At 57.4% G+C, this 22,138-nt stretch overlaps 4 protein-coding genes and 1 long non-coding RNA gene across 9 annotated transcripts; 2 read left to right on the forward strand and 3 right to left on the reverse strand.

Moving 5' to 3' along the window:
- The first annotated feature begins 87 nt into the window (after window positions 1-87).
- On the forward strand, window positions 88-3,001 carry PFN1 (profilin 1). Its single transcript, XM_030294830.1, has 3 exons — window positions 88-386; window positions 1,847-2,039; window positions 2,647-3,001. The coding sequence occupies exons 1-3, from the start codon at window positions 255-257 to the stop codon at window positions 2,742-2,744; spliced, it is 423 nt and encodes a 140-aa protein (XP_030150690.1). The 5' UTR covers window positions 88-254; the 3' UTR covers window positions 2,745-3,001.
- A 498-nt stretch (window positions 3,002-3,499) lies between these two features.
- RNF167 (ring finger protein 167) lies at window positions 3,500-7,946 on the reverse strand. 5 transcript variants are annotated; one of them, XM_030294824.1, is made up of 10 exons: window positions 7,836-7,946; window positions 7,204-7,703; window positions 7,041-7,121; window positions 5,697-5,822; window positions 5,492-5,579; window positions 5,223-5,313; window positions 4,928-5,033; window positions 4,698-4,791; window positions 4,102-4,182; window positions 3,500-4,003 (listed from the first exon to the last, which is right to left on the reverse strand). In XM_030294824.1, exons 2-10 carry the CDS (start codon window positions 7,285-7,287, stop codon window positions 3,702-3,704), a joined length of 1,053 nt encoding a protein of 350 aa, XP_030150684.1. In that variant the 5' UTR covers window positions 7,288-7,703; window positions 7,836-7,946; the 3' UTR covers window positions 3,500-3,701. The 5 variants fall into 5 exon arrangements, with proteins under 5 accessions (XP_030150684.1, XP_030150683.1, XP_032447115.1 ...); XM_030294823.1 differs by having other exon boundaries at window positions 4,584-4,791; XM_032591224.1 differs by having other exon boundaries at window positions 5,697-6,183.
- Window positions 7,947-8,311: 365 nt separating this feature from the next.
- Window positions 8,312-10,897, forward strand: SLC25A11 (solute carrier family 25 member 11). The gene is made up of 8 exons (XM_030294826.1): window positions 8,312-8,406; window positions 8,970-9,122; window positions 9,208-9,414; window positions 9,592-9,682; window positions 9,771-9,861; window positions 9,946-10,045; window positions 10,126-10,177; window positions 10,283-10,897. Exons 1-8 carry the CDS (start codon window positions 8,312-8,314, stop codon window positions 10,436-10,438), a joined length of 945 nt encoding a protein of 314 aa, XP_030150686.1. The 3' UTR covers window positions 10,439-10,897.
- Window positions 10,898-12,921: 2,024 nt separating this feature from the next.
- LOC115500431 lies at window positions 12,922-16,040 on the reverse strand. Its single transcript, XR_003964532.1, has 3 exons — window positions 16,030-16,040; window positions 15,602-15,606; window positions 12,922-13,121 (listed from the first exon to the last, which is right to left on the reverse strand). It is a non-coding gene; the product is annotated as an uncharacterized LOC115500431 (long non-coding RNA).
- GP1BA (glycoprotein Ib platelet subunit alpha) lies at window positions 13,200-15,630 on the reverse strand. Its single transcript, XM_030294818.1, is given in 3 exon segments — window positions 13,200-14,007; window positions 14,009-15,102; window positions 15,354-15,630. Coding segments are annotated over 2 exon segments (1,869 nt in total). The 5' UTR covers window positions 15,097-15,102; window positions 15,354-15,630; the 3' UTR covers window positions 13,200-13,226.
- Window positions 16,041-22,138: the final 6,098 nt, after the last annotated feature.

The raw sequence follows: 22,138 nt of genomic DNA on the forward strand, positions 1-22,138 counted from the left end.
GCAGGCGAGGGGGGGAGGGAGGGAACGGGGAGCAGGCCCCGCCCCTGCCGCCCTTTGCAAATAAAAATCTGGGGGGGGGGGGGGGAGGAGCAGGAAGTGGCGGTGCGAGGGCTGCTGCACAGCTAGCAGAGCCGCGGTCCGGACGGCAGCGCGTGCCCCGAGCTCTCCACCTCCCCCCGCCCGCCAGCCCGAGGCCCCCGAGCCCAGCCCGCGGCCCCAGCAGCAGCGCCCAGAGCAGCCCCAGCAGCAGCGCCATGGCCGGGTGGAACGCCTACATCGACAACCTCATGGCGGACGGGACCTGTCAGGACGCGGCCATCGTGGGCTACAAGGACTCGCCCTCCGTCTGGGCCGCCGTCCCCGGGAAAACCTTCGTCAACATCACGGTAGTGCGACGCCCGCGCGCCCCGGGGCACCGGCCGGCCCGGACCCGGAGGGAGGGACTGGGGTGGGGGCGGGCGCGGTCCGGGGAGGACGGCGCAGGGCCGCCACCGGGTCCTGGCCCCGGACACGGCGCGGATGGCGGTTGCACGTGAGCGGGCCCTCCGCTGCCCCCCGAGCCCTACGCCCCGGGGCGGCGGCGCCCGTGCCTCCCGCCGCCCCGCTCCCCGCGACGGGGCGTTACATCCGGGGCACAGGGCGGGGAGGGGCGCGCCGCCCGGTGCCGAGGCCCACTTCCGCCTCGTCTAGGGCGGGGCGGGCTCCGCCGGGGCCGGGGACCGGCCAGGCGCCTGGGGACCCCCGGCCCCGCTTCCGGCGGCCGGCTCTCGCCCCGCCACCTTTGTTCCTCCCGCCGCGGGAGGGAGCCCCGGGCGCGTGGCCTGGGTCGCACGCCGGTCCCCGGGGCTCCCCGCCCTCCCGGCTCCGTTAGAGAGGGCGAGGCCGCCACACGCCCCCCCCCCCCCCCCCACGGGTCGGCACGCCGTGCCCCGCATTCCTGGGAGGCCCGTCCCGGAAGTCCCCTCGCCCTCCCTTCCCGCCATCCGGCGGGGCCCGGAGCGGGGGAACTTTGTGGGAAGTTGTAGGGCAGCGTGAGCTGAGGAATGAGGGATGACTCCTGCTGTCCCCATCACCACCTCCCCTGTCCACACTGCCCGGAAGTGGGGAGGGGGAGCGGAAGTTCGGGAGGGGGGGAAGGGGATTTCCGGGCGGGAGGGGACCGGATGTGGGGGTTTGGGGGGTTAGGGGGAGGGGGGAGAAAGGTTCCCTGGGGTAGTGGACCCGAGGGCTGGGTTTGCGGGTGTAGCCCTGGGCCCCCTTCAGAAGTTTTCCAACTTTCCCGGAAGGCCCCCAGGGCTCTGCTTCCTCATCTTGGGGCACAGATACCTGGACCTACCCTAAGTCACTTGGAGACCCAGGCGTCCGGGCCCCTAACAACTCCTGCAGAACCTTTGACCAAATAAGGGCAAAGTTGCTTCTCCTGCTTCGCCCGCCCCCTCCCTTCCCCTCTGAGCTTCTGCTTTTCCTGAAGGAGAGTTCTGTGCATCCAAAGGCTCCCCATTCCATTCCACTCCACTCCTTTCCCTGGATTTTGGCCCCCTTTATTTCCTGGATTTGCTTTCCCTATTAAATGAGATCGAAATTTCCAGAGGAATATGTAGTCCCTTCCTAGGACCATTTTCTGGGTTTGAGGACCATGATCTTTTTGTGCACGAACTTTCAACAGCCCTTTTAAGGGTTTTTCAAATTTCTTAGATGTGCACAAAGCAGGTAACCTGTGCTCCTCGCTCGGGGGCGGGGGAGGGGTTCTAGCTTCCCCCTAGAAGTCGGGGGCAGGTGGGTCCTTGGAGAAGAGGGTGGGAACCTCCGTGTACTAACTTTGATGGGCGCTTCGTTCCCCTTCCAGCCAGCTGAGGTTGGTGTCCTGGTTGGCAAAGACCGGTCAAGTTTTTTCGTGAACGGGCTGACACTTGGGGGCCAGAAATGCTCTGTTATCCGGGACTCGCTGCTGCAGGACGGGGAATTTACCATGGATCTCCGTACCAAGAGCACCGGCGGAGCTCCCACCTTCAACATCACTGTCACCATGACTGCCAAGAGTGAGTTTCTCTTAATCTCTCCTGCTCCAAGATCCCCAGTGTACCTCCTGGTAGTCTTTCGGGTTCTTTTTCTGTGTGGTTCCCCCCAGTACAAAGGGATCCTAACAGCCTGCTGGATGCTGGGACGCCGGATAGTTCCTCCGGTTGTGTCTCAGTTCCTCATCTTGTAATATAAAGAGTTGAACTGTGTTACCTCTTCAGCTCCTTCCTGCCCTGAGACTTTCAGAGGAAAAACTCCGTTTTCTTGGAAGAGGTAGACTGGTGGTCAGAAGTTGGCACTTAAACTGGGTCTTTTGAATTCTTTTGTTAAAACCTGGAGGTGGCAGGCCCAACCCTGGTTATTTGTAGCCTGAACCAGAGTCCGGGGTATGCAGGCTTTTGGCCCCTAAATTTTAGCTTGTTCCTCTCCAGCTTTAAGCTTGATTTCCCCCTCCTGAAAAGCCCTATTGTTTCAGGGTGACTGACAGCCTGCCTGTGTGTGGGGGGGGGGGCGGGGTGGGAAAGAGGAGGTTGGGTTACAGCCCCCAGGGCTGGACAGCTGCTGAACAGCTGGCCGGGGGGTGGAATCGGGACACCTGGGTCCTAGCCTCCTTTCTCTTTCCTCCAGCGCTAGTCCTGCTGATGGGCAAAGAAGGTGTCCACGGCGGGATGATCAACAAGAAATGTTATGAAATGGCCTCCCACCTGCGGCGTTCCCAGTACTGACCTCGTCCACCCCTCCCCCCCACCACCCCCACTGCTTTTGCACCCCTCTCCTTCCCATACACACACGTACACCATTTTTATTTTTTGGGCCATTACCCCACACCCCTTGTTGCTGCCAAAACCACACGGGCTGGGGGCTGGGGCTGGATGGACAGACACCTCCCCCTCCCTGTACCCCTCCTGTGTGTGGTTGGAAAACTTTTTTGTTTTTTGGGTTTTTTTTTTTTTTTTCTGAATAAAAAAGATTCTACTAACAAGGTGCTGTGTGGTTTGGCCTGGGTGTCAGGACGGACTGTCCCCATGACCTGCCTCCTTTATTTTGGCTTTGGGTTAGAAGGGGGTTGAGGGCATTACAACCCCCTTTATCTTGGCTTTGGGTTAGAAGGGGGTTGAGTCTAGAAATTTGAGCTTCCTTGCGCCTGGGCCAGGCCTAAGCACCTGCCTCTAGCCTACCTGGTCAGGTGGCCCAGCCCTTCCACAGTGGCACTTCTAGCTGAATTGGGAGATAATGGAAAAGAGCCAGTCCGTCCCAGAGAATGGGTCCAGGCCTGCGGGCAAGGCAGGGCCAGTTGAGTCATCCTAGTGTGGGTGGGGCTCCCCCTCTCTGAGTCACAGTAAATGCCTGCTGGGGCTGTCCCCATGGCTACAGGTTATTCTCCAGGCACTCCCCTGCCCCTTTATGGCAAAAAAAAGGAGGGGGGCAATTACCCCCAAGGATAAGGAGTTCACCTATGTGAGAATGAGCTCACTCTTCCTCAGTTCACAAAAACTGTTTTATTAACCCCGAAAATGAAGACCCAGTCCCTCTACACCCTCAACCCCTTCAAAAGGATGGGGTTGGGCAAGGGAGAAACCTGGGGTGGACATGTCCCCTGTCCCTCAATCCAGGAAACCGGAGGGAGGAAAAGGGGGCTGTGCAAATAGGTCTGGGGGGGGGCGGGGTGGGCAAGGGGATTATTAGACCAGCACGGCAGCTGAAGAGGAGGGGGCGGGCGGGGGATCTGCTGGAGATCCAGGGAAGGCCAGAGGGGTGGGAGCCAGGGAGCCGAAGGAGGTGGGAGGTGTGGGGCTGGAGCCCAGAAGCGGGGTCCGTTCTGAGACAGGTTGGTCCCCTGGCTCCCCTTCTTCGTCACCCTCTGGCCCCTGAGTTTCGTCCTCCTGTTCCTCGTCCCCAGGACCCCGATGGACAGGCTGCTTGCAGATGGGGCAGGTCTTCCGGGTCTGGGTGAGCCAGGGGTCCACACAGCGGCTGTGGTAGGCTGCAAGAGGCACGGGGTGGGGTGGTGGGGGGAAGGGGTGAGGCACTGGCGCCTGTGGGGAGGCCTGGGGGCCCGGGCACAGGGAGTGGAGGCCTCACCATGAGCACAGGGGAGCACCCTCAGCCTGTCCCCGTCCTCATACTCGTCCAGGCAGATGGCACAGACGTCATACTGGTCTCCTGCGGGGAGGAAGGGAGTCCTCCCGCTGAGCCACCCTGAGCCAGAAGAAGAGCTGAGAAAGGGCAGGGTGAGGCCACAGGAGGGCACGAGGAACCGGGTTCGAAGGGAGGAGCAAAGAGAAGCAGAGGTAAGAAGGGAAGTGGGTTTCTTAGGGGGAGGAGCGGAGGGGGGGGGGGCAGGGCTCTGACTCCAACCTTATATGGGCACTGGCGGCTCCAGGACCCAGAGACCCAGCCCCCCTCACCTGTGTCTTCCTCGGCCCAGTTCCTCCCCACTCCTGCCACGTCTCTGCTCTCTCCACCTCCCCTACAGGCAAGGTCAGTCCTCCATTCGTCCCCCGACTCTTCCATTTGATCACCCGTGCTTTCCACCGCCTGCCCTATTCCCGTCCTGTCCTCACCGGCCGTGTGGATAGAGCGAAGGAAGGGTGGCATCTCTGCCCCTGGTCTCTCGAGCTCAAACTCCTTTGGAACCATCTGGGAGAAAGGCCCCGTCTCCCCCTTGTGCCCCTCACCCTTCTGATAGTCATGCGTGGGAATCTGTTTCAGCTGCTCTTTGGTCAGTCGATTCCGCTGGAGCCGTTTCCGGTGCTGGACACAACGGACTATCTGGGGAGGGGGGGAGCGGACGGATCCACTTTAGGGAGCAAGACTGGGCCAACCCAGCACAAACCACCGCCACCTCCCGACCTGGATCCCGTCTGGCTTCAGAGGCCTCCAGCCCTCCCACCGCACTGCTACTCACCATCACTGCTCCCATGGCCAAAACCAGCAGCCCCACGATCCCTGTAAAAGGGATGAGGTAGTAGCCCAAAGGGAAGCTGTTGTCTGGGACCAGCAGCACCCGAGCCCTGAGAAAGGAAGACCGGTATCAGAGGAGCGGGAAAGACAAGGAGGAGGCACGGGGTGGTGCTGGGTGAGGCCCGCAGACGGGGAAGGCGTGAGAGGAAAGTCCAGAGGCAGCGTGTGAAGGGCCCCGGGGCCTGGCCTCCAGGGTGGCGTGGAAAGACGGGGGCAGCGGGAAGGAGGGCACGTCCTACCCCTTCTCGTAGACGAAGAGGGTGCGCAGGTACTTGGAGCTCCTCTCCCCGATAAACACAGACGGGATCCAGATCTGCTGCTGGATTTCCTCTGCAGGGATCAGTGCGTCACCCCGGGGACCCGGTCCTCCCCTCGCGTCCCCTGCTAACACTGCTAACGCGGCGGCTCTTCCGCTCCATCCCGCCCAAAGGACTGACTCGTTTTCTCCAAGCTCTCAGCGCCCCCGCCATCTCAGCCTCAGCCCGGCCGTCCACACCCCCGACCTCACCGCTGTTCCACACCATGTTCAGAAGCTCGTTGGAGTTCACGTTGTGCACCACAGCTGCACCGTACCCCGCCTTCTGAGCATTGAGGACCTAGGGAGACAAGGCACGGGATGGGGTGTAAGGGACCGTCGCGGCCCTCGCCTCCCTCCACTCCCGGCGCCTTTTGTCACCCTCCGCTTCCCAGCCCCCCACTCCACATTCAGCAACCTTGAGGTCAAAGTTGCAGTCGAATCTTCGAAGCAGTGCAATAAAGACTGACCCGTTGACCGGGGCTGGGGGCGGTGGGGCAATGGGGCTGCAGGCATTGGCCGGGTGAGCCTCCACAAGGAAGCCCTGGGGAAGGGAAGCAAACAGCAGTTGGATTTCACCCGCTTGGGGTCCGCTCCCCACAAGGGCCCACCAAGCACACTGGCTCCCTCGTGCTGCACATACCCTGCCCCTCACTTTTCGTTTGTGGGGTGGGGGCGCCCCGCCCGAGTCGGGTACATCAAACAGCATCTCGTGACCAGACCTCCCACCACCTCTCTCCCTGCACCGGATGGGCTTACGCCCCACACTCTGTGCCGATTCAAACCCTGCCACCTTCCAGGCTCCCACGTTATAAACCAATTCTCCACTCATCCACGTCCCTTTCTCTCAAGCTCCACTTCACATCTCCTTCTGCAGCACAAACTCCTACAGAACATACTCCCCTCTGTTAGAAAAAAAAAAAAAAAAATCCCCAAATCGAATCACTTGTGCTAGGCCCCACATCGCCAAACTTGACACCTGACTGAATTACAATTTCAAGCCTCCCCGAGAGAATGGAATCTTAACCGGTCGATCTGGAAATCACTTGGTCAGAACGACTGAGGTCCTCTGTGGGATGGACCCCTGCCCTCCCTTTAAGAAAAGTATCCTCCCACAATCACCTTTACTGCTAGCCTAACTTACTTGTTCTGCCTTTTCTTGCCTATAAAAAAGCCTTTTTGTTTTTGTACACCTCTTCTAAGTCCCGTCTGCTAGGTAGGATGCCGTCCAATTTAGCCAAACTGTTATCTAAAGCAGTCAGACCCTTTAAAAGTCCCACACTTAGACTTTTTCTGCCTTCAATTATTCAACTACCCATCTTACAAACGACTGGCCCAAAGAAATTCTTGCCGAACGGCAGCCTTCGTGAAATACCCCAAGACTCCTTATCTAACTTCATTCTCACAATAACCCTGGGAAAACATCTGTTACCCCATTTTACAGCGAAACAAACCAAAGGTGCAGAGACGTACAACGGTTTTGCCCAACCTCATAAAACCTACGAGTGGCTCCGAAGACGCTACTGATAAGCACCACTTCGCCCCGCCTCTTCTCTATCTCCGTGTCCATCACAGGGCTCAGAGTTCCAGGAGCCGACTTGGTCTTCTCCCTCCAGATTCTGAATTCCACGCTAGATGTGCTCCTGCACTGAGCTCCTAACCTGCCTCCTCTCCCACCTCCAGCTTCACGCAAGGGCAAGGCTCCTCCACCCCCACCCGGAAGAGAGGATGCAGGGAAACAGACAAAAGGGAAGGAAGTCACCTGAAGTCCCTCTTGGCTCAGGGCAGCCCCAAAGAGCGCTGGCAGGTCTGCAAAGTCCATGCTGGCATTGTGGTCCGAGGTCTGCGCACGAGAGAGTCCATGTTGCCCCTGGGCCTGCAGCCCCGCCCCCCCGTACCCTTCCCCCGCCAGCCCCCGGACTCACCGCTCGAATGAGCCCGCGGGTGGGGGTCGCTCCCCAGAGCACGGCAGCCACAACCACAGGAAGCGGGAAGGCCGCGGGGTGCATGGCAGCGGGAGGGGAGCGGCAGGAGAGGCCGCGTCCCGGTAGCAGGAGCAGCAGCGGAGGTGCGCGCCCTCTCCGCCTCTCCTTCAGGATCCCAGGGGTCCAACCGCCCCCAGGCCCCGCTTCCCAGCTACATGGGGGCGCGGGGAAGGAACCCCGGGTCCGGGAGTGGGGCAGCCAACCCGTTCGGTGAGGGCGGGGAAGGAGGCACTAAACGTATCCTACTCGGGTACAGGGACAAGCTCGGGAAGGGAGACCAAGGCAAACATAGGTGACAGAAAAACTTCTGGGTGGGGGCGCTCGAGGAGGCGGGACTTCCGGACAGGTGGGCTGTCTTCCCAGCTGCCGGAGCAGGGCTTCCGGGAAAGAAAGTCAGGCCGCCTCCAGCACTGGGTGCTCGGGAGGAAGGACTTCCGGTCCTAAAAGGCCGTCGAAAGAAAGGTTAGAGGTAGAGGGAGTGCCTCTGCAGATGCAGGGAGCGTCGAAACCCCAGAAAACCTAATCGCTTCCCCTTCAATGCCCGGGATTTGGGAGCTACCCGCTTTACAAACCTCTCCACTCCGGCCGCCGCGGCGGCTGCGGTGCCTTCAGGTCTCGCGAGAGTCCTCACCACACCTTCCCTTCCACGAGCTGTGTGCTTGCCGTGTCTATCGCGAGAGACACTTCCTCCCTCCCCCCTCCCCCAAATCTGGCTTCCCGAGGTCACTTTGTCTCGCGAGATCTCCTGACTATTTTCCCGCGAGTCCAATTCGGTGAAAACTGCGTCTAAGCGATGGCTTCCTAAACCAGCCACACCCCTTCCCGCACCCAGCCTCGAAGCCCCGCCTTCGGCCCCGCCCTCCTCCCGGTCTCCTTTGCGCCGCGCGCCTGCGCCTGCGCCTGCGCCGGCTTCCAGCTGGAGCTGGACCCGAGAGCCGGAGGGGCGTGCGCGCGCGCCCTCGGCCCTGTTGCGCGCGCGGTGTCACCTTGGGCGCGAGTGGGGCCGCGCGCGCGCGCAGGACCTGGAGCTGGGGGCCATTGAGTGGCGATGGCGGCGACGGCGAGTCCCGGGGCCGGCGGGATGGACGGAAAGCCCCGCACCTCCCCCAAGTCCGTCAAGTTCCTGTTTGGGGGCCTGGCCGGGTAAGCTCTGGCCCCAGGGATGGGACGGGAGGAGGAAGGGACGGGTGCAAGGAACCGGGCCCGGTTCATCTTTGGGTCTTTTGCGGCGAACGGAGCCGGCTCGGGGTCAGCGCGGCCCCCGGCGTATTGTGAGGTCCTTGATGGGCCGTCAGGACTTCTTCACCCACTGCAGGACCCCTGCTGGTCTGCGTACTGGGTCATTGCTCGGCTTACCCGGGTTGTGTGGGGTTCCAGGTCATTGCATGGCTCCTGTCGCGCTACGTGAAGTCCCAGGTCATGAATGCCCACCTCCTTTCCCCCGGGGTCGGACTGCTTCCAGTTCCAGGTCACCGCTTGACCCCCTTGACCGGAGCACTTTCATTGCACGGTCCTCGTTGGATCACTGGACTTTTCAGATCTATTGTTCTTGGTCCGAGTAGAAGCTTATGCGCACACCCACTAGTCTCCTGAACGCTTAATCATGTGAAAGGCTTCGCACTTTGTGATCCCTTGTTGCCAGGTTCCAGTGGGCATTGGTAGGTCCGAGACACGTGGCCCTTGACTCTGCTTCTGCCTTCCTCCAGGATGGGAGCCACAGTTTTTGTGCAACCACTGGATCTGGTGAAGAACCGGATGCAGCTGAGCGGGGAAGGAGCCAAGACACGAGAGTACAAAACCAGCTTCCACGCCCTCACCAGCATCCTGAGGGCAGAAGGGCTGCGGGGCATTTACACTGGGTACTGAGGCCACAGGAGAGGGGGCAGGGCATGGGCTGGCAGCTCCTGGACCTTGGCCTGATGCACTGACTCCTTCGCTCCCCAGGCTGTCAGCTGGCCTGCTGCGCCAGGCCACCTACACCACCACCCGCCTTGGCATCTACACGGTGCTGTTTGAGCGCCTCACTGGGGCTGACGGTACGCCCCCTGGCTTTCTGCTGAAGGCCCTGATTGGCATGACGGCCGGTGCAACTGGTGCCTTTGTGGGAACACCAGCTGAAGTGGCTCTCATCCGCATGACCGCCGACGGCCGGTGAGTTCCAGGTCAGGTGGCACCCTAGCTCCATTCCCTGGGATCTAAAGTCAGAGGACTGGTTTCTTATCGTTGGTCTGGAGCTGAGCATTGATGTATCCTGGCCTCCCTTTCTTTGCTCCTGTGGGGGGGGGGGGGGTCTATCCTGAGCTCGACCCCTTCCTGTCTTCCCACCAGGCTTCCGCCTGACCAGCGCCGGGGCTACAAAAACGTGTTTAATGCCCTGATTCGAATCGCCCGGGAGGAGGGCGTGCCCACACTGTGGAGGGTGAGTGAAGGGGCCGGAGGCTGGGGCGGGGGGGGGGGGGGTCACGTTCCCACCGTTTCTGACACACACCGCCCCCTCCTCTCCACAGGGCTGCATCCCTACCATGGCTCGTGCTGTCGTGGTCAACGCGGCCCAGCTCGCCTCCTACTCCCAGTCCAAGCAGTTCTTACTGGACTCAGGTGAGACCCAGAGCTGGGCTCTTGGCCCCTGGCCTGGCCTGGGCCAGCTCTGAGCTGACCGTCACCCCACTCTGCCTCCCCCAGGCTACTTCTCCGACAACATCCTGTGCCATTTCTGCGCCAGCATGATCAGTGGCTTGGTCACCACTGCCGCCTCCATGCCCGTGGACATCGCCAAGACCCGGTGAGCGTGCAGGCCCGGTCCCGGAGGGGGATAGGAGGGCCCGCTTTATGTCTCTCAAGCCCCTGCTTCCTCCTCTCCAGGATCCAGAACATGAGAATGATTGACGGGAAGCCGGAATACAAGAACGGGCTGGTGAGGAAGCTGGGCTGGGCTCAGGCTGGAGGGTGGTGACGGTGGTGGGGAAGGGGGACGCAGCCCTAGAAGCCAGGCCTTAACCCTGCCTGCCTGCCCGCTTAGGACGTGCTGGTGAAGGTTGTCCGCTACGAGGGCTTCTTCAGCCTGTGGAAGGGTTTCACGCCCTACTACGCCCGCCTGGGCCCCCACACCGTCCTCACCTTCATCTTCTTGGAGCAGATGAACAAGGCCTACAAGCGTCTCTTTCTCAGTGGCTGAGGCAGGCAAGGGGCCCAGAGCCGGTGTGCCAGGGCTCCCCTCACCCGCTGCGCCCACAGTCAATGTGCCCCCGGGGGCCTGGACTCCGCTGCCCTGGGCCCCTGTATTTATTTTTCCTCCGCGGTCTGGTTCTCTCCTTTGCGGTAAAGGACTTTGGTCTGTCCAACCCCTGCGTCACCTCGCCCTCCCTGTCCCGATCCTCGTGACATCTCTGCCCCTGGCTGTGCCTCAGAGGGAGCTGGGAAACTCCCTGAGGATTTCCGGTCTCCTCTTGGGTGTGAGTTTCAGGGCATGTAGGACAGCAGAGGACCCGCCTTCTCAGTGGGTAAACCAAGGCAGAGCTGAGGGGACAGGAGACGGCAGAAGCCGTTGGGACGGTCACAAGGTCTGCAGTGGGAGGACGTGACCCTTCCTCCACCTCACTGAGGACATGATCAATAAATCGGATTGATGACACCACCCCCAGATCTGGATAGTTGCGAGGGGGGTGGAGGGGAGGAAGCCGGACGGACGAGGGGAGGTCCCTGGGAAACAAAAACCGGAGTTTCTAAGCAAAGTTGTTAAAAGAAGAGGCGAACGCCGCCGTGTAAAACAGCGTTGTCGTCACAGCAGGTAAGGAAAACGAAAGCGCGGGTCCTGCCAGCCACTAGAGTCAGTCCGAGGATGTCAGAATCACCTCACGTGATTCCTAGGAAAAGCCTCCGGGCTCCCGTGGCTCTTACTGCAGCCCAAAGAGGAGGGAACGAGGAGTCAGTGGGGAAGGCTGACCTGTGGGAAGAGGGTGATTGAAAGAAATCAGCGTGGAGCTGGGGCCCCCAAAGCCTGGAGGCCTGAGGAGATGGGGTGTGTTGGCTAGAATCCTGATCTGAGCCCTTCCCTGCGGAGAGTGACTACGTTCCCCGTTTTCTTGAGAAGAAAGATTCCCAGGCGGTGCCTCAAGGAGCCTAAAAACATCCTGGGGCATAAAAGGGCACTGGAAGGTCAACTGGAAGGAAGGCTGGGCAGCCCGAGGCCCCGAAGGCTCCTGAGCCAGGCCGGGGGACAGGCAGGCAGCAGGTGGGAACCGTCTCCTTGGCAGAGCCTTGTCCGGAGAAGAGGTGGGGCTCGGCGGTCTGGCGCCCCCGCCGGGCCCTCCCGGTTCTGCCTCTCGCCTTACCCTCTCCGGGCACCTGCTGGCCTGGCCGTGGCGGCCACTCTGAGACACTGGGAGCCTAGAGCTTGTCCTTAGGAGGTTCCGAGTCCAGCGGGGAGGATGGCCCGCGAGCAGGCGGTAAAGGGAGGAGAGCAGCAGACCGTCGCAGGGTAACGCAGGTAGAGCTGGTGAACGGCGGGGCATCTGGCCCAGCCTGGGAGAGAGGCCTGTGCTAGCGGTACTCGGGCTGGATGGGGCAGCGCTCCTGGCCGGCAGGAGAGCAGAGGCTCAGAGGGAGAATGCCGCAGAGCCGGTGATCTGGAAGTCTGCAACAGCTGGAACACAGGTGGTGAGGCGCCTGTTGTAAGAGGTTCGCTGGGTCAGCGCATAGAAGCCCTTGGCGGCCAAGCTCAAGATTGATGTATCCAGGGAAGCATTCCAGGCAGGAGAGGAGCGCGGTCAGGTTTTCAAGCTGGCGCCACCTGGAGAAGGGGGTCTGGAGCCAGAAGGGCTCAGCTTGCACTCCCGTTGTCCGGGCTGCAAGCCCTGGCTTGGGCTGGCGACCCCAGAGGAGAGAAAGCCCGGCTCGGTGCGCTGGGGAAAGGGCAGAGTCGAGAGAAGCAGGGGGGAAGTGGGTTCCGTTTGCCTGTGTTCTAGCTTAGGAGTGGGAGGCTTCACTGAGACCACTCGGTACAACCCGCTAAGGTGGGCACATCACCAGCCCCACTCCCATCCGTGCCTCGGACCTGAGCAGAGCAGGAGGCCCCGCCTTGGCTCCTCGGAGGCCCCAGGCACGGGGGCAGCTCCAGGGAAACTTAGGTTTTGAGCTGACACCAGTGCTCGCGGTGGTGAGGGGCTGCCCCCCGGAGGAGGCAGGGGGCGTGGGTTGCCAGGCTGTTGGGTGAGGAGTGATCCAACTAGGGTGGGGGCAGTGGGGCCTCAGATGGGCCACCGTTTTCCTCTTCAAAGGAAAGGAACTTTTCTTCGTGAAGCTTTTTTTTTTTTTTTTTTTTTTTAAAAACACAAATACCTTACAGTGGTAGAAAACTTAGGAAATGCTAAGCAGAGGAAAAGAAAATAAAACCACCGTGTTTATGCTACCCAAGGGTCATCAGGGCTCACGTTTGTTTTTTTTAATGTTTATATTTTGACAGACAGAGACAGAGCGTGAACAGGGGAGGGGCAGAGAGAGAGGGAGACACAGAACCCGAGGCAGGCTCCAGGCTCCGAGCTGTCAGCACAGAGCCCGACGCGGGGCTCAAACTCACGAACTGCGATATCGTGAGCTGAGTGTTAACTAATTGAGCCACCCAGGCGCCCCAGGCTCCCATCTCGATATGTCTCTTTCCAGGTCTTTTCAGTACACACGTGAGAGTGCTGATTGGTGCATCTCCTTTTTCCTGAAGCGTCCCCAAGGTGATGGCAATAGCCTAGCGGTCTGGGACCCTCCCCCGCCGCAGCGTGGGAAGCCTTGTTCTATGAGCTCCTGGCTCCCACATCTCACCACCCCCGCGGCTTTGCCGAGGTTGTGCCCGTGCTATGGAGAAGAGGCTTCAGATAAAGGAAAAGTAATTACCCCCCCCCCACCCCCCAAGCTAGATCCCGACGGGAAAGCCGTCACATCACAGCCTCTCAAGGTCCCCACACCCTCCAGCCTCAGAGGCTGTGGCCAGAGTACCTAATGCCCACCATGCCCAGCAGGTCCTGACCACGACCCAGACTCAGGGCTGAGGGCCGCCGTCCTGCCACCAGAGGCCCCACGCGGCCGTTAGCCCGCACCCACAGGAAGAGGCTGGAGCGGAAAGTGGGCAGCGAGCCTGCAAGGAAAAGGAACCAGGCGCGGGGCACGGGCACTTGCTTCCCCCTCTGCAGCTCCAGATGCGTGGTGTGTGTGGCTGTGGCCGGGGCCTGTGGCGTCACACGGCGGTCCCGGGCCAGTAGCAGGATAAGGACCGCGGAAGCAAACAGAAGCCAGAGGAGACCCAAAACGTAGAAGCCCAGAGGAAGGAGGCAGCACGCGTCCCGGCCGAGGGAAGGGTCGTTTCTGGGGCTGCGTGCATTCTCTCCAGCCACCCCCTGAGCCTCTGGGAGGGTAGTTGTGGCATGTGGCCAGGTCGTAAGGAATGAGGTGGCTTTGGGGGTGGTTAAGAATGTGGTTATTTCAGAGGTGGTTGGGGTGGTGGGGGGTATGGTGGGCTCCGGGGTGGGGGAGGTCGTGGTGGTGGGGGTCATGGGGGGCTCCGGGGTGGGGGAGGTCGTGGTTGTGGGGATCGTGGGGGGCTCCGGGGTGGGGGAAGTCGTGGGGGAGGTCGTGGTTGTGGGGGTCGTGGGGGGCTCCGGGGTGGGGGGGGTCGTGGGGGGCATCGTGGTGGGGGTTGTGGGTGGGGTGGTGGTGGGGGGGGTCGTGGGGGGCTCCGTGGTGGGGGGGGTGGGGGGGGGGCTCCGTGGTGGGGGGGGTCGCGGTGGGTTCCGGGGTGGTCACGGATATATTCTGACTCTCAGTGGACTCTTGGGTAGAAGACAGATAGGGCATCTGGCTGTGTGGATAATCAGCAGACGTTGGGTAGAGTGGGGGCCAGTGGGTTGTGCGGGCTTTGGCGTTGGTGGAGAGCGTGACCCCAGCCGTGGTGAAGGGGTCCTCGTCCTCGTACTCGTCATAGCCTATGTCCGCATCCCCGAGGGTAGGGCAGCCCTTCCCCGGGTAGGTGTAGACGGGTGTGTTGGCCAAGTTGATGCATCGCACGCTTTCCACGTTGGGGGTCATGGCCTTGACGTCTACTCCCTCCTTCCACAAGTAGACGTTATTGGAGTTGTCTTGCAGCCAGCGAGTGAAGTAGAGGATCTCGCAGTCGCAGGACCAGGGGTTGCTGTGCAGGAAAGCGAAGGGCAGGAGGAGGTCCCCAAAGAAGTTCTTCGGGACGGTCCGCAGCCAGTTCCCCTGGAGGTACAGGGTGTCGAGCTCCTCCAGTCCTTCCAGGAGCCCGGGGGGCAGCTCGTTCAACTTGTTGTCGGCCAGGCTGAGCTTCCTCAGCCAGGGGGTGGGCGCCAGGAGCCCGGGCGGCAGCGTCTTCAGCTTGTTGCCGCGCAGGTAGAGCTCGTGGAGTTGGCTCAGGCCGTCCAGGGCACTATGGGACAGCGAGGTCAGCTCGTTGAAGGACGCGTCGAGGGTGTTGAGCGCCGGCAGGGCCCGTCCCAGCGGGGGCAGGCTTCGCAGCTTGTTGTGGGAGACGTCCAGGGTCTCCAGCGCGGGCAGCGTCCCGTCCATCTGCAGGTGGGTCAGCTGGCTTTGGCTCAGGTGCAGCTGGGCGAGCCGGGTCAGAGGCAGCAGGGAGGCGGTGGAGAAGGTGCCCAGGGGGTTCTCGCCCAGGCGGAGGATGGCCGTGTCGGCCGGCAGGTCGGGAGGCGGCGCCTTGAGCCCCCGGTTGTCACAGTTCACTTCCACCTGGCTGGTCACCTGGGAGACCTCGCAGACGGACTGGGGGCGGGAAGGGCTGGGCAGCAACAGCAGCAACAGGAGGAGAGGCATGGGGGCCTGGCCGGGAAGGGGGGGGGGCTTAAGTGGGCACCTCTGGGCCTGGGGCGCTAGGCCCCGCCCAGACTCTAGCCCCCCACCCCCACCCCCAGCCTCTGGGACCCCTGCCGACCGAGCTCCCACACGTCCTGTCCCCGCCCCCCCGCCGCTGCCCTCTCCCACCCTCGCCCCCCAAAGCCTGGACAGCACCACGTCCTCGTCCTCACCCCTCCCTCGGGGCCCCCGTCCCCCAGCCCCCAAGTCCCGCTTACGGGCCAGCGCAAAGACCTCCGAAGGCACAGAGCTGCTGCCACGGTGACTCCGTCCTTCGCTCTTCCAGCTCCAGGGAGGGCCTGCTCGGGCCGGTGGCAGGAAGGGCTCGGGGAGGGGGAGGAAACGCCAGCCCGATAGGGACTCCTGTGACCCGGGAGCTGTCTCCCTCCCGGACACAGGCCCTTATCATCTCCTTCCACGACTGTCCCCCGCGCTCCTTGTGGCTCCGTTCTCCCACCGGGCGGACTGGGACTGGACTCCAACCACCACCTTCGCCCGGCTTTTAAGCCTCCGGCCGCCGCTCACTGCCCCTCACTGTTGTCTTCTTACGGTCGCCAATGTTGACCCTCACCTCCCTCTGCCTTTTCCCCCTGTCTCTAGCATGGTCCCCCCCACCCCACCCCCAACCCACTGGCTCAGTTCTGGCCGAGGTCGCCAGTGCCAGTGCTCTACGCCCACTGGGCGCTTCTCCGTTATGATCTTAACGTGTTTTCTGCGACCCACATCACCACCGTCTCTTCCGCTCGGGACTCATGATGCACACTCCTCTTCTCTGGCTGGACTTTCTTTGTAGATTCCTCTTTGGCCCTTCGTGAGAAGTTCACCCCCGGAGTTTGGCCTTTGGCCCTCTTTCTTTCTTTCTTTCTTTCTTTGACATTTATTTTTGAGAGGGACAGAGCACAAGTGGGGAGGGGCAGAGAGAGAGAGAGAGGGGGAGACAGAATCCGAAGCAGGCTCCAGGCTCCGAGCTGTCAGCACAGAGCCCGATGCGGGGCTCGAACCCACTAACTGTGAGATCATGATCTGAGCTGAAGTCAGACACTCAACCGACTGAGCCACCCAGGCGCACGCCCCTCCTCTTGTGCTACACAAACACCTGGGATCACCCTCGTTCTTTTCCTTGCTTTTCAACCACACCTACACCCCAGTGACTCAAACCTATGTCTAGCCCAGACCCCTCTCCTGAGACCCAAACCCCTAGGTCCCCCTGCCCTTTGGAATCCTTGGATGTCCCACAGGCATTGAAGCTGCGTGTTCAAAACTGAGATACTCCCCCTGTTGTCCAACCCGGCAAATGGTACCACCGTCCACGCATTTGGCCGCTCAGTACCAACAGATCCCTGATGGCCACCCTGAACCCTTCCCCTCTCATTCCCTGTCCAACCTGTCACCTGGTCACGCTCATTTCAGCTCCTAATCTCTCTGAAATCCACTTTTCCTGTTCCCACCGCCACCATCGCCAGTCCGAGGTACCATTTTCTTTCTACACCCCACTGCAACAGCCTCCCAGCTGGTCTCCTGACTCTGGCCTCCCTTCTGCCCGACCCTCACTTATCTGGGAAGTTCCAGCCCAGAATTTCTTCCTTTGGAAAGCCTTTTAAGACCTCCAAGACGGGGTACCCGGCTGGCTCAGTTGGTGGAGCATGTGACTCTCGGTCTCAGGGTCATGAGTTCGAGGCCCACGTTGGGTGTAGAAATTACTTCAAACAAACAAAACAACAACAACAAAAGCTTCCCAAGACCAAGTTAGGTGCCTGTAAGAAAGTCAGCTGCCGTGTCTGTTGGTTCTCTTCCCGATGATTAACATGTCCCACCTACTGTCCCCACAAGGGACATCACGGGCCTGCTCCTGTCTGCTCAGCACCGGTGACACTTGAGCCGGATGCAGTGAATGTCCAGATCTGCCATTTATCTCATTAGCCGGCTGCAAAGAGTACCTGAAACCATGGAGAAAGCAAGGAGTCCGGCAGCAGGAAGTGAGGTGGCAAGTTGCAGAGAGAGAGTGACCACGTGTGGAGTAGGGCCCCTGGGGCTGCTGAGCTTGGCTACATTTGTATGGGTCAGGGGTTTCGTGTAAGCCTCAGAGAACATTCAGGCTGACTTAGAATGAAAGGGAATTTGTTGCAAATACATCGGCTCCTCCCCGGGCTGTACCCGGTAAGGGGCTAGAGAACCAGACTTGGAACAGGGCCAGGCTGCGGCGAGCAGACCAGGTCACTGGAGCCCGCGCTCCTCCAGCTGCTGATGCGGAAACTGAGCGCAGCCTCCCTGCCCTGACGTGGTACCTACCGCCTTGGGAAGCCAGGGCTGGGTGTGAGGGGGACGGGTCGTAAGCCGGTGACCCAGCTGCCAGGGAGCCCAGGAAAGCCAACGGCGTTTTCCCAGCTTCTGTAAGACCCGCGTCGGCTTCCTCGAAGATGCCTACGTTGAAGGTTTTTGCAGACGTAGAAGCGAGGGATTCATACACTTTGGCACCTGCTGAAATGATCCAGTGTTTTAGTTTCTTCACATGTTAATGTTCTGATTTTTTTTTCCTTCTAATCTTGCATCTTTGAATGCCTGGGAGTAACACTAGTTGGCCATTATGAATTATTCTTTTTTTTTTTTACGTGTATTTATTATTGAGAGACAGAGTGTGAGCTGGCAAGGGGCAGAGAGAGAGGGAGACACAGAATCCGAAGCAGGCTCCAGGCTCTGAGTTGTCAGCACAGAGCCCGACGCTGGACTCGAACCCACGAGCCGTGAGATCATCACCTGAGTCGAAGTTGGAAGCTTGACGGACTGAGCCACACAGGCGCCCCTCTTTTAATATAATTCTAGGTTGGCTTGCTCACATTTTATTTAGAATTTTACATCCAGGGATGCCTGGGTAGGGCTGAGTGGGTCAAGCGTCTGTCTCTCGATAGCAGCTCAGGTCTTTTTTTTTTTTTTCCATTTTTGAAAATTGTATTTATATTTTTTTATTAAAAATAATATGTCGTCAAATTGGTTTCCATACAACACAGTGCTCATCCCAACAGGTGCCCTCCTCAATGCCCATCACCCACTTTCCCCTCTCCCCCACCCCCCCATCAACCCTCAGTTTGTTCTCTGTATTTAAGAGTCTCTTATGTTTGCCTCCCTCCCTCTCTGTCTGAAACTATTTTCCCCCTTCCCTTCCCCCATGGTCTTCTGTTCAGTTTCTCAGGACCCACATACAAATGAAAACATATGGTGTCTGTTCTTCTTTGCCTGACTTATTTCACTTAGCATAACACTCTCCAGTTCTATCCATGTTGTTGGAAATGGCATGATTTCATTCTTTCTCATTGCCAAGTAGTATTCCATTGTGTATATAAACCACATCTTTATCCATTCATCGGTTGATGGACACTTGGGCTCTTTCCATAATTTGGCTATTGTTGAAAGTGCTGGTATAAACATTGGGGTACAAGTGCCCCTATGCATCAGTACTCCTGTATCCCTTGGGTAAATTCCTAGCAGTGCTATTGCTGGGTCGTAGGGTAGGTATATTTTTAATTTTTTGAGGAACTCCACACTGCTTTCCAGAGCGGATGCACCAGTTTGCATTCCCACCAACAGTGCAAGAGGGTTCCCGTTTCTCCACATCCTCTCCAGCATCTATAGTCTCCTGATTTGTTCATTTTAGCCTTTCTGACTGGCATAAGGTGATATCTCACTGTGGCTTTGATTTGTATTTCCCTGATGAGTGACGTTGAGCATCTTTTCATGTGTCGGTTGGCCATCTGGATGTCTTCTTTGGAGAATTGTCTATTCATGTCTTCTGCCCATTTCTTCACTGGATTATTTGTTTTTCAGTGTGGAGTTTGCTGAGTTCTTTATAGATGATAGCAGCTCAGGTCTTGAGCTCAGGTTTGTGGGTTCAAGCCCTGCATTGGGCATGGAGCCTACTTATACAAACTTTTACATCTAAGTTAGAAAATAAAAGTGGCCCATAGATTTCTTTTTTTTTTTTTTAATTTGGTTTAACATTTATTCATTTTTGAGAGAGAGAGAGAGAGAGCATGAACTGGGGAGGGTAGAGAGAGAGGGAGACATAGAATCCAAAGCAGGCTCCAGGCTCCAAGCTGACAGCACAGAGCCGGACGCGGGGCTCAAACTCACAAACCGTGAGATCGTGACCTGAGCTGAAGTTGGACGCTTAATCGACTGAGCCACCTTGAGTTCTGTTTGTTTTGTTTTGTTATCAGAGTTATGCTGCCCTTATAAGTTAAGTTAGAAAATGTTATATTCTCTGGATAAGTTAGAGATTATAGGAATTTTCTGTTCAATGCAGGTTAGGTGGACCCATAAAACCATCTGGACCTGATGCCATTTGGGAGATAGCTTCCTGAATACCTTTCCAATTCCTACTATCATTTTTGGTCTGTTGAGGTTTCTTGAGTCAAATTTTTTGGTCCTCCCCCCTTAAGTCAGTTCTGATGTTGAGTCAGTTTTGGTAACTGATATTTTCTTTCTTAATATATTTTTTTAAAGATTTTATCTTTAATGTCTGCATCCAGTGTGGGGCTCAAACACACAACCCCAAGACCAAGAGTCACATACTCCACTGACTGAGTCGGCCAGGTGTCCCAATTAATTGATATTTTCTAATTAAAATATCTACTTCATGTAGCTGTTCAAATGTAGTATCGCAAGTTTGAACGCTTATGCGTTTACCGTTTGTTAAAATCTCCATATCTGTAGTCGTGACCCCTAATGTTTTTTGTATTTTCTTTCTTTCTCTTTTCTCTCTCTTTCTTCCCACCCCCCATTTTTTTTTTCTTCATCGGACTTGCCAAAGATTAGTCTATTTTATTGGACTAGCCAAAGAACCAGATTTATTAGTTTTACTAGTCGATTTCTTTTTTTTCCCCTCTCTCTTTGACGATGAATGTCTACTCCCACCTTTAATAATTCCTCAGGCCTTGAGCTTACTTTCATGTTCCCTTTCTACCTTCTTGAGTTCTTGAAATCTTAGTTCACTTACTTTCAATCTTCCCTGCTTTTTAGGTAAATCCACTTAATTCATACCTTTCATCTGAGTATGGCATCGTGCCATCTAATATATTTTTTTTAATTTTTAAAAATGTTTGTTTATTTTTGAGATAGGGAGAGACAGAGCGTGAGCAGGGGAGGGGCAGAGAGAGAGGGAGACACGGAATCGGAATCAGGCTCCAGGCTCTGAGCAGTCAGCACAGAGCCTGACGTGGGGCTGGAACCCACGAACTGCGAGATCGTGACCTGAGCCGAAGTCAGATGCTCAATCAGCTGAGCTGCCCAGGCGCCCCTGAGGTGCATTTTTAAAGAGCTCTGTGCAGGAAACATTAGTTGGAGGTCTGCTCAAGATCCACTCAACTTTCCTTTTTTTCTTTTGAAAAATCACTTCTACTGCACCCTTAGGATTCTTGGTGGGAATGATTCTATTCGAGCTACGTGAGTGGGCCTCAGCCAGTCACAAGGACCCACACAAGTACCCTAATAGAAGCTGGTCAGAGTCTCCCACCGTGAGAGCGAGACTGGTTCAGGGTCAGAAAGAAAAGGTAAGTGGGTCCCTTCGTAATGAAGCCCAAGGCTTCTGTGGGGTGACTGAAGTAGGCATGCTTTCTCTGGATGTGGGCAGGAAATATGTGACCCTGGAGGAGCGATTGAATCGTTTTATGATCATGGGGGATAAGGCCCTAGGATGACGCTAATGTCAGGAAAGCTACAACTAAAAAAGAAAGAAAGGAAGGAAAGGAAAGGAAAGGAAAGGAAAGGAAAGGAAAGGAAAGGAAAGGAAAGGAAAGGAAAGGAAAGAAGAAAGAAAGAAAGAAAGAAAGAAAGAAAGAAAGAAAGAAAGAAAAGAGGAAGGGAGGGAGGGAGGGAGGAAGAGAGGAAGAAAGAAAAGGAAGGAAGGAAGGAAGGAAGGAAGGAAGGAAGGAAGGAAGGAAGGAAGGAAGAAAGAAAGAAAAAATGGCAGGACGCCGGGGGTGGGGCTCAGTCCGTTGAGCATCTAGCTTCAGTTCAGATCATGATCTCGTGGTCTGTGATTTCGAGCCCCGCGTCGGGCTCTGTGCTGACAGCTCAGAGCCTGGAGCCTGCTTCGGATTCTGTGTCTCCCTCTCTCTCTGCCCCTTCCCTGCTCGCACTCTGTCTTTCAAAAACAAATAAATACTGAAATAATTTTTTTTTTAAATGGAAAGAAACCATTGACATCACTGAGCAGGAAACCTAATTTTTTTTTTTAAATTGGTGTTGGAATTGTTACTTGCAACATAATAAGCTTTAGGAGGTAAAGATTGCATTTTCCATTTTTCCTTTTTTTAAGTGTTTTTTTGTTTGTTGAGAGACAGAGCGCAAAAATGCTAGCAGGAGAGGGACCGAGAGAGAAGAAAAGAGGATCCCAAGTGCAGGGATCCTATGCGGGGCTTGAACTCACAAACTGTGAGATCATGGTCTGCGCTGAAATCGAGGGTTGGATGCTTAACCGACTGAGCCACACAGGCACCCCATTTTTTTAAGTGGTATTGTTTAGAAAGGTATTTAAAATTTTTTTTTTCCTTTTTAAAAATATTTTTTATTATTTATTTATTTATGTGTGTATTTATTTATTTATTTATTTATTTTGAGAGAGAGAGAGAGAGGGAGAGCAAGCAGGGGAGGGACAGAGAGAGGGAAACAGAGGATCCCAAGCAGGCTCTGAGCTGACAGCAGAGAGCCCGACTCAGGGCTCGAACTCACAAGCCATGAGATCATAACTGGAGCTGAAGTCAGACATTTAACCGACTGAGCCACCCAGGCACCCCCACAAAGGTATTTTTTAAATTTCAGGTCGATTTTTAAAAATGAAACTTTTTTTGAGATCATTATAGGTTCCCAGACAGTCGTAAGAAATAAGAGATCCCGCGTGCCCTTTCCCCAGTTCCAGTATCACAACCCAGATACTGACATTGTCCTCACCATAAGGATCCCTCACGATGCCCCTGTATACCCACACACGCTTCCTTCCTACCCCCTGACT

This window comes from Lynx canadensis, chromosome E1 (genome assembly GCF_007474595.2).
Source record: "Lynx canadensis isolate LIC74 chromosome E1, mLynCan4.pri.v2, whole genome shotgun sequence".
In the NCBI taxonomy this organism is placed as follows: domain Eukaryota; kingdom Metazoa; phylum Chordata; class Mammalia; order Carnivora; family Felidae; genus Lynx; species Lynx canadensis.

Bases quoted from the DNA above. Each gene is read 5' to 3' on its own strand.
- SLC25A11 (XM_030294826.1), top strand. From the start codon at position 8,312: ATGGCGGCGACGGCGAGTCCCGGGGCCGGCGGGATGGACGGAAAGCCC. The intron at 10,046-10,125 runs GTGAGCGTGCAG...CCTCCTCTCCAG, and splicing joins GTGGACATCGCCAAGACCCG to GATCCAGAACATGAGAATGA. The intron at 10,178-10,282 runs GTGAGGAAGCTG...CTGCCCGCTTAG, and splicing joins CGGAATACAAGAACGGGCTG to GACGTGCTGGTGAAGGTTGT.
- RNF167 (XM_030294822.1), bottom strand. From the start codon at position 7,287: ATGCACCCCGCGGCCTTCCCGCTTCCTGTGGTTGTGGCTGCCGTGCTC. The intron at 5,823-7,040 runs GTGACTTCCTTC...TCCCTTCCCCAG, and splicing joins TGAGCCAAGAGGGACTTCAG to GGCTTCCTTGTGGAGGCTCA. The intron at 5,034-5,222 runs GTAGGACGTGCC...TTCCTTTCTCAG, and splicing joins CTCTTCGTCTACGAGAAGGG to GGCTCGGGTGCTGCTGGTCC.
- PFN1 (XM_030294830.1), top strand. From the start codon at position 255: ATGGCCGGGTGGAACGCCTACATCGACAACCTCATGGCGGACGGGACC. The intron at 387-1,846 runs GTAGTGCGACGC...TTCCCCTTCCAG, and splicing joins AAACCTTCGTCAACATCACG to CCAGCTGAGGTTGGTGTCCT. The intron at 2,040-2,646 runs GTGAGTTTCTCT...TCTTTCCTCCAG, and splicing joins TGTCACCATGACTGCCAAGA to CGCTAGTCCTGCTGATGGGC.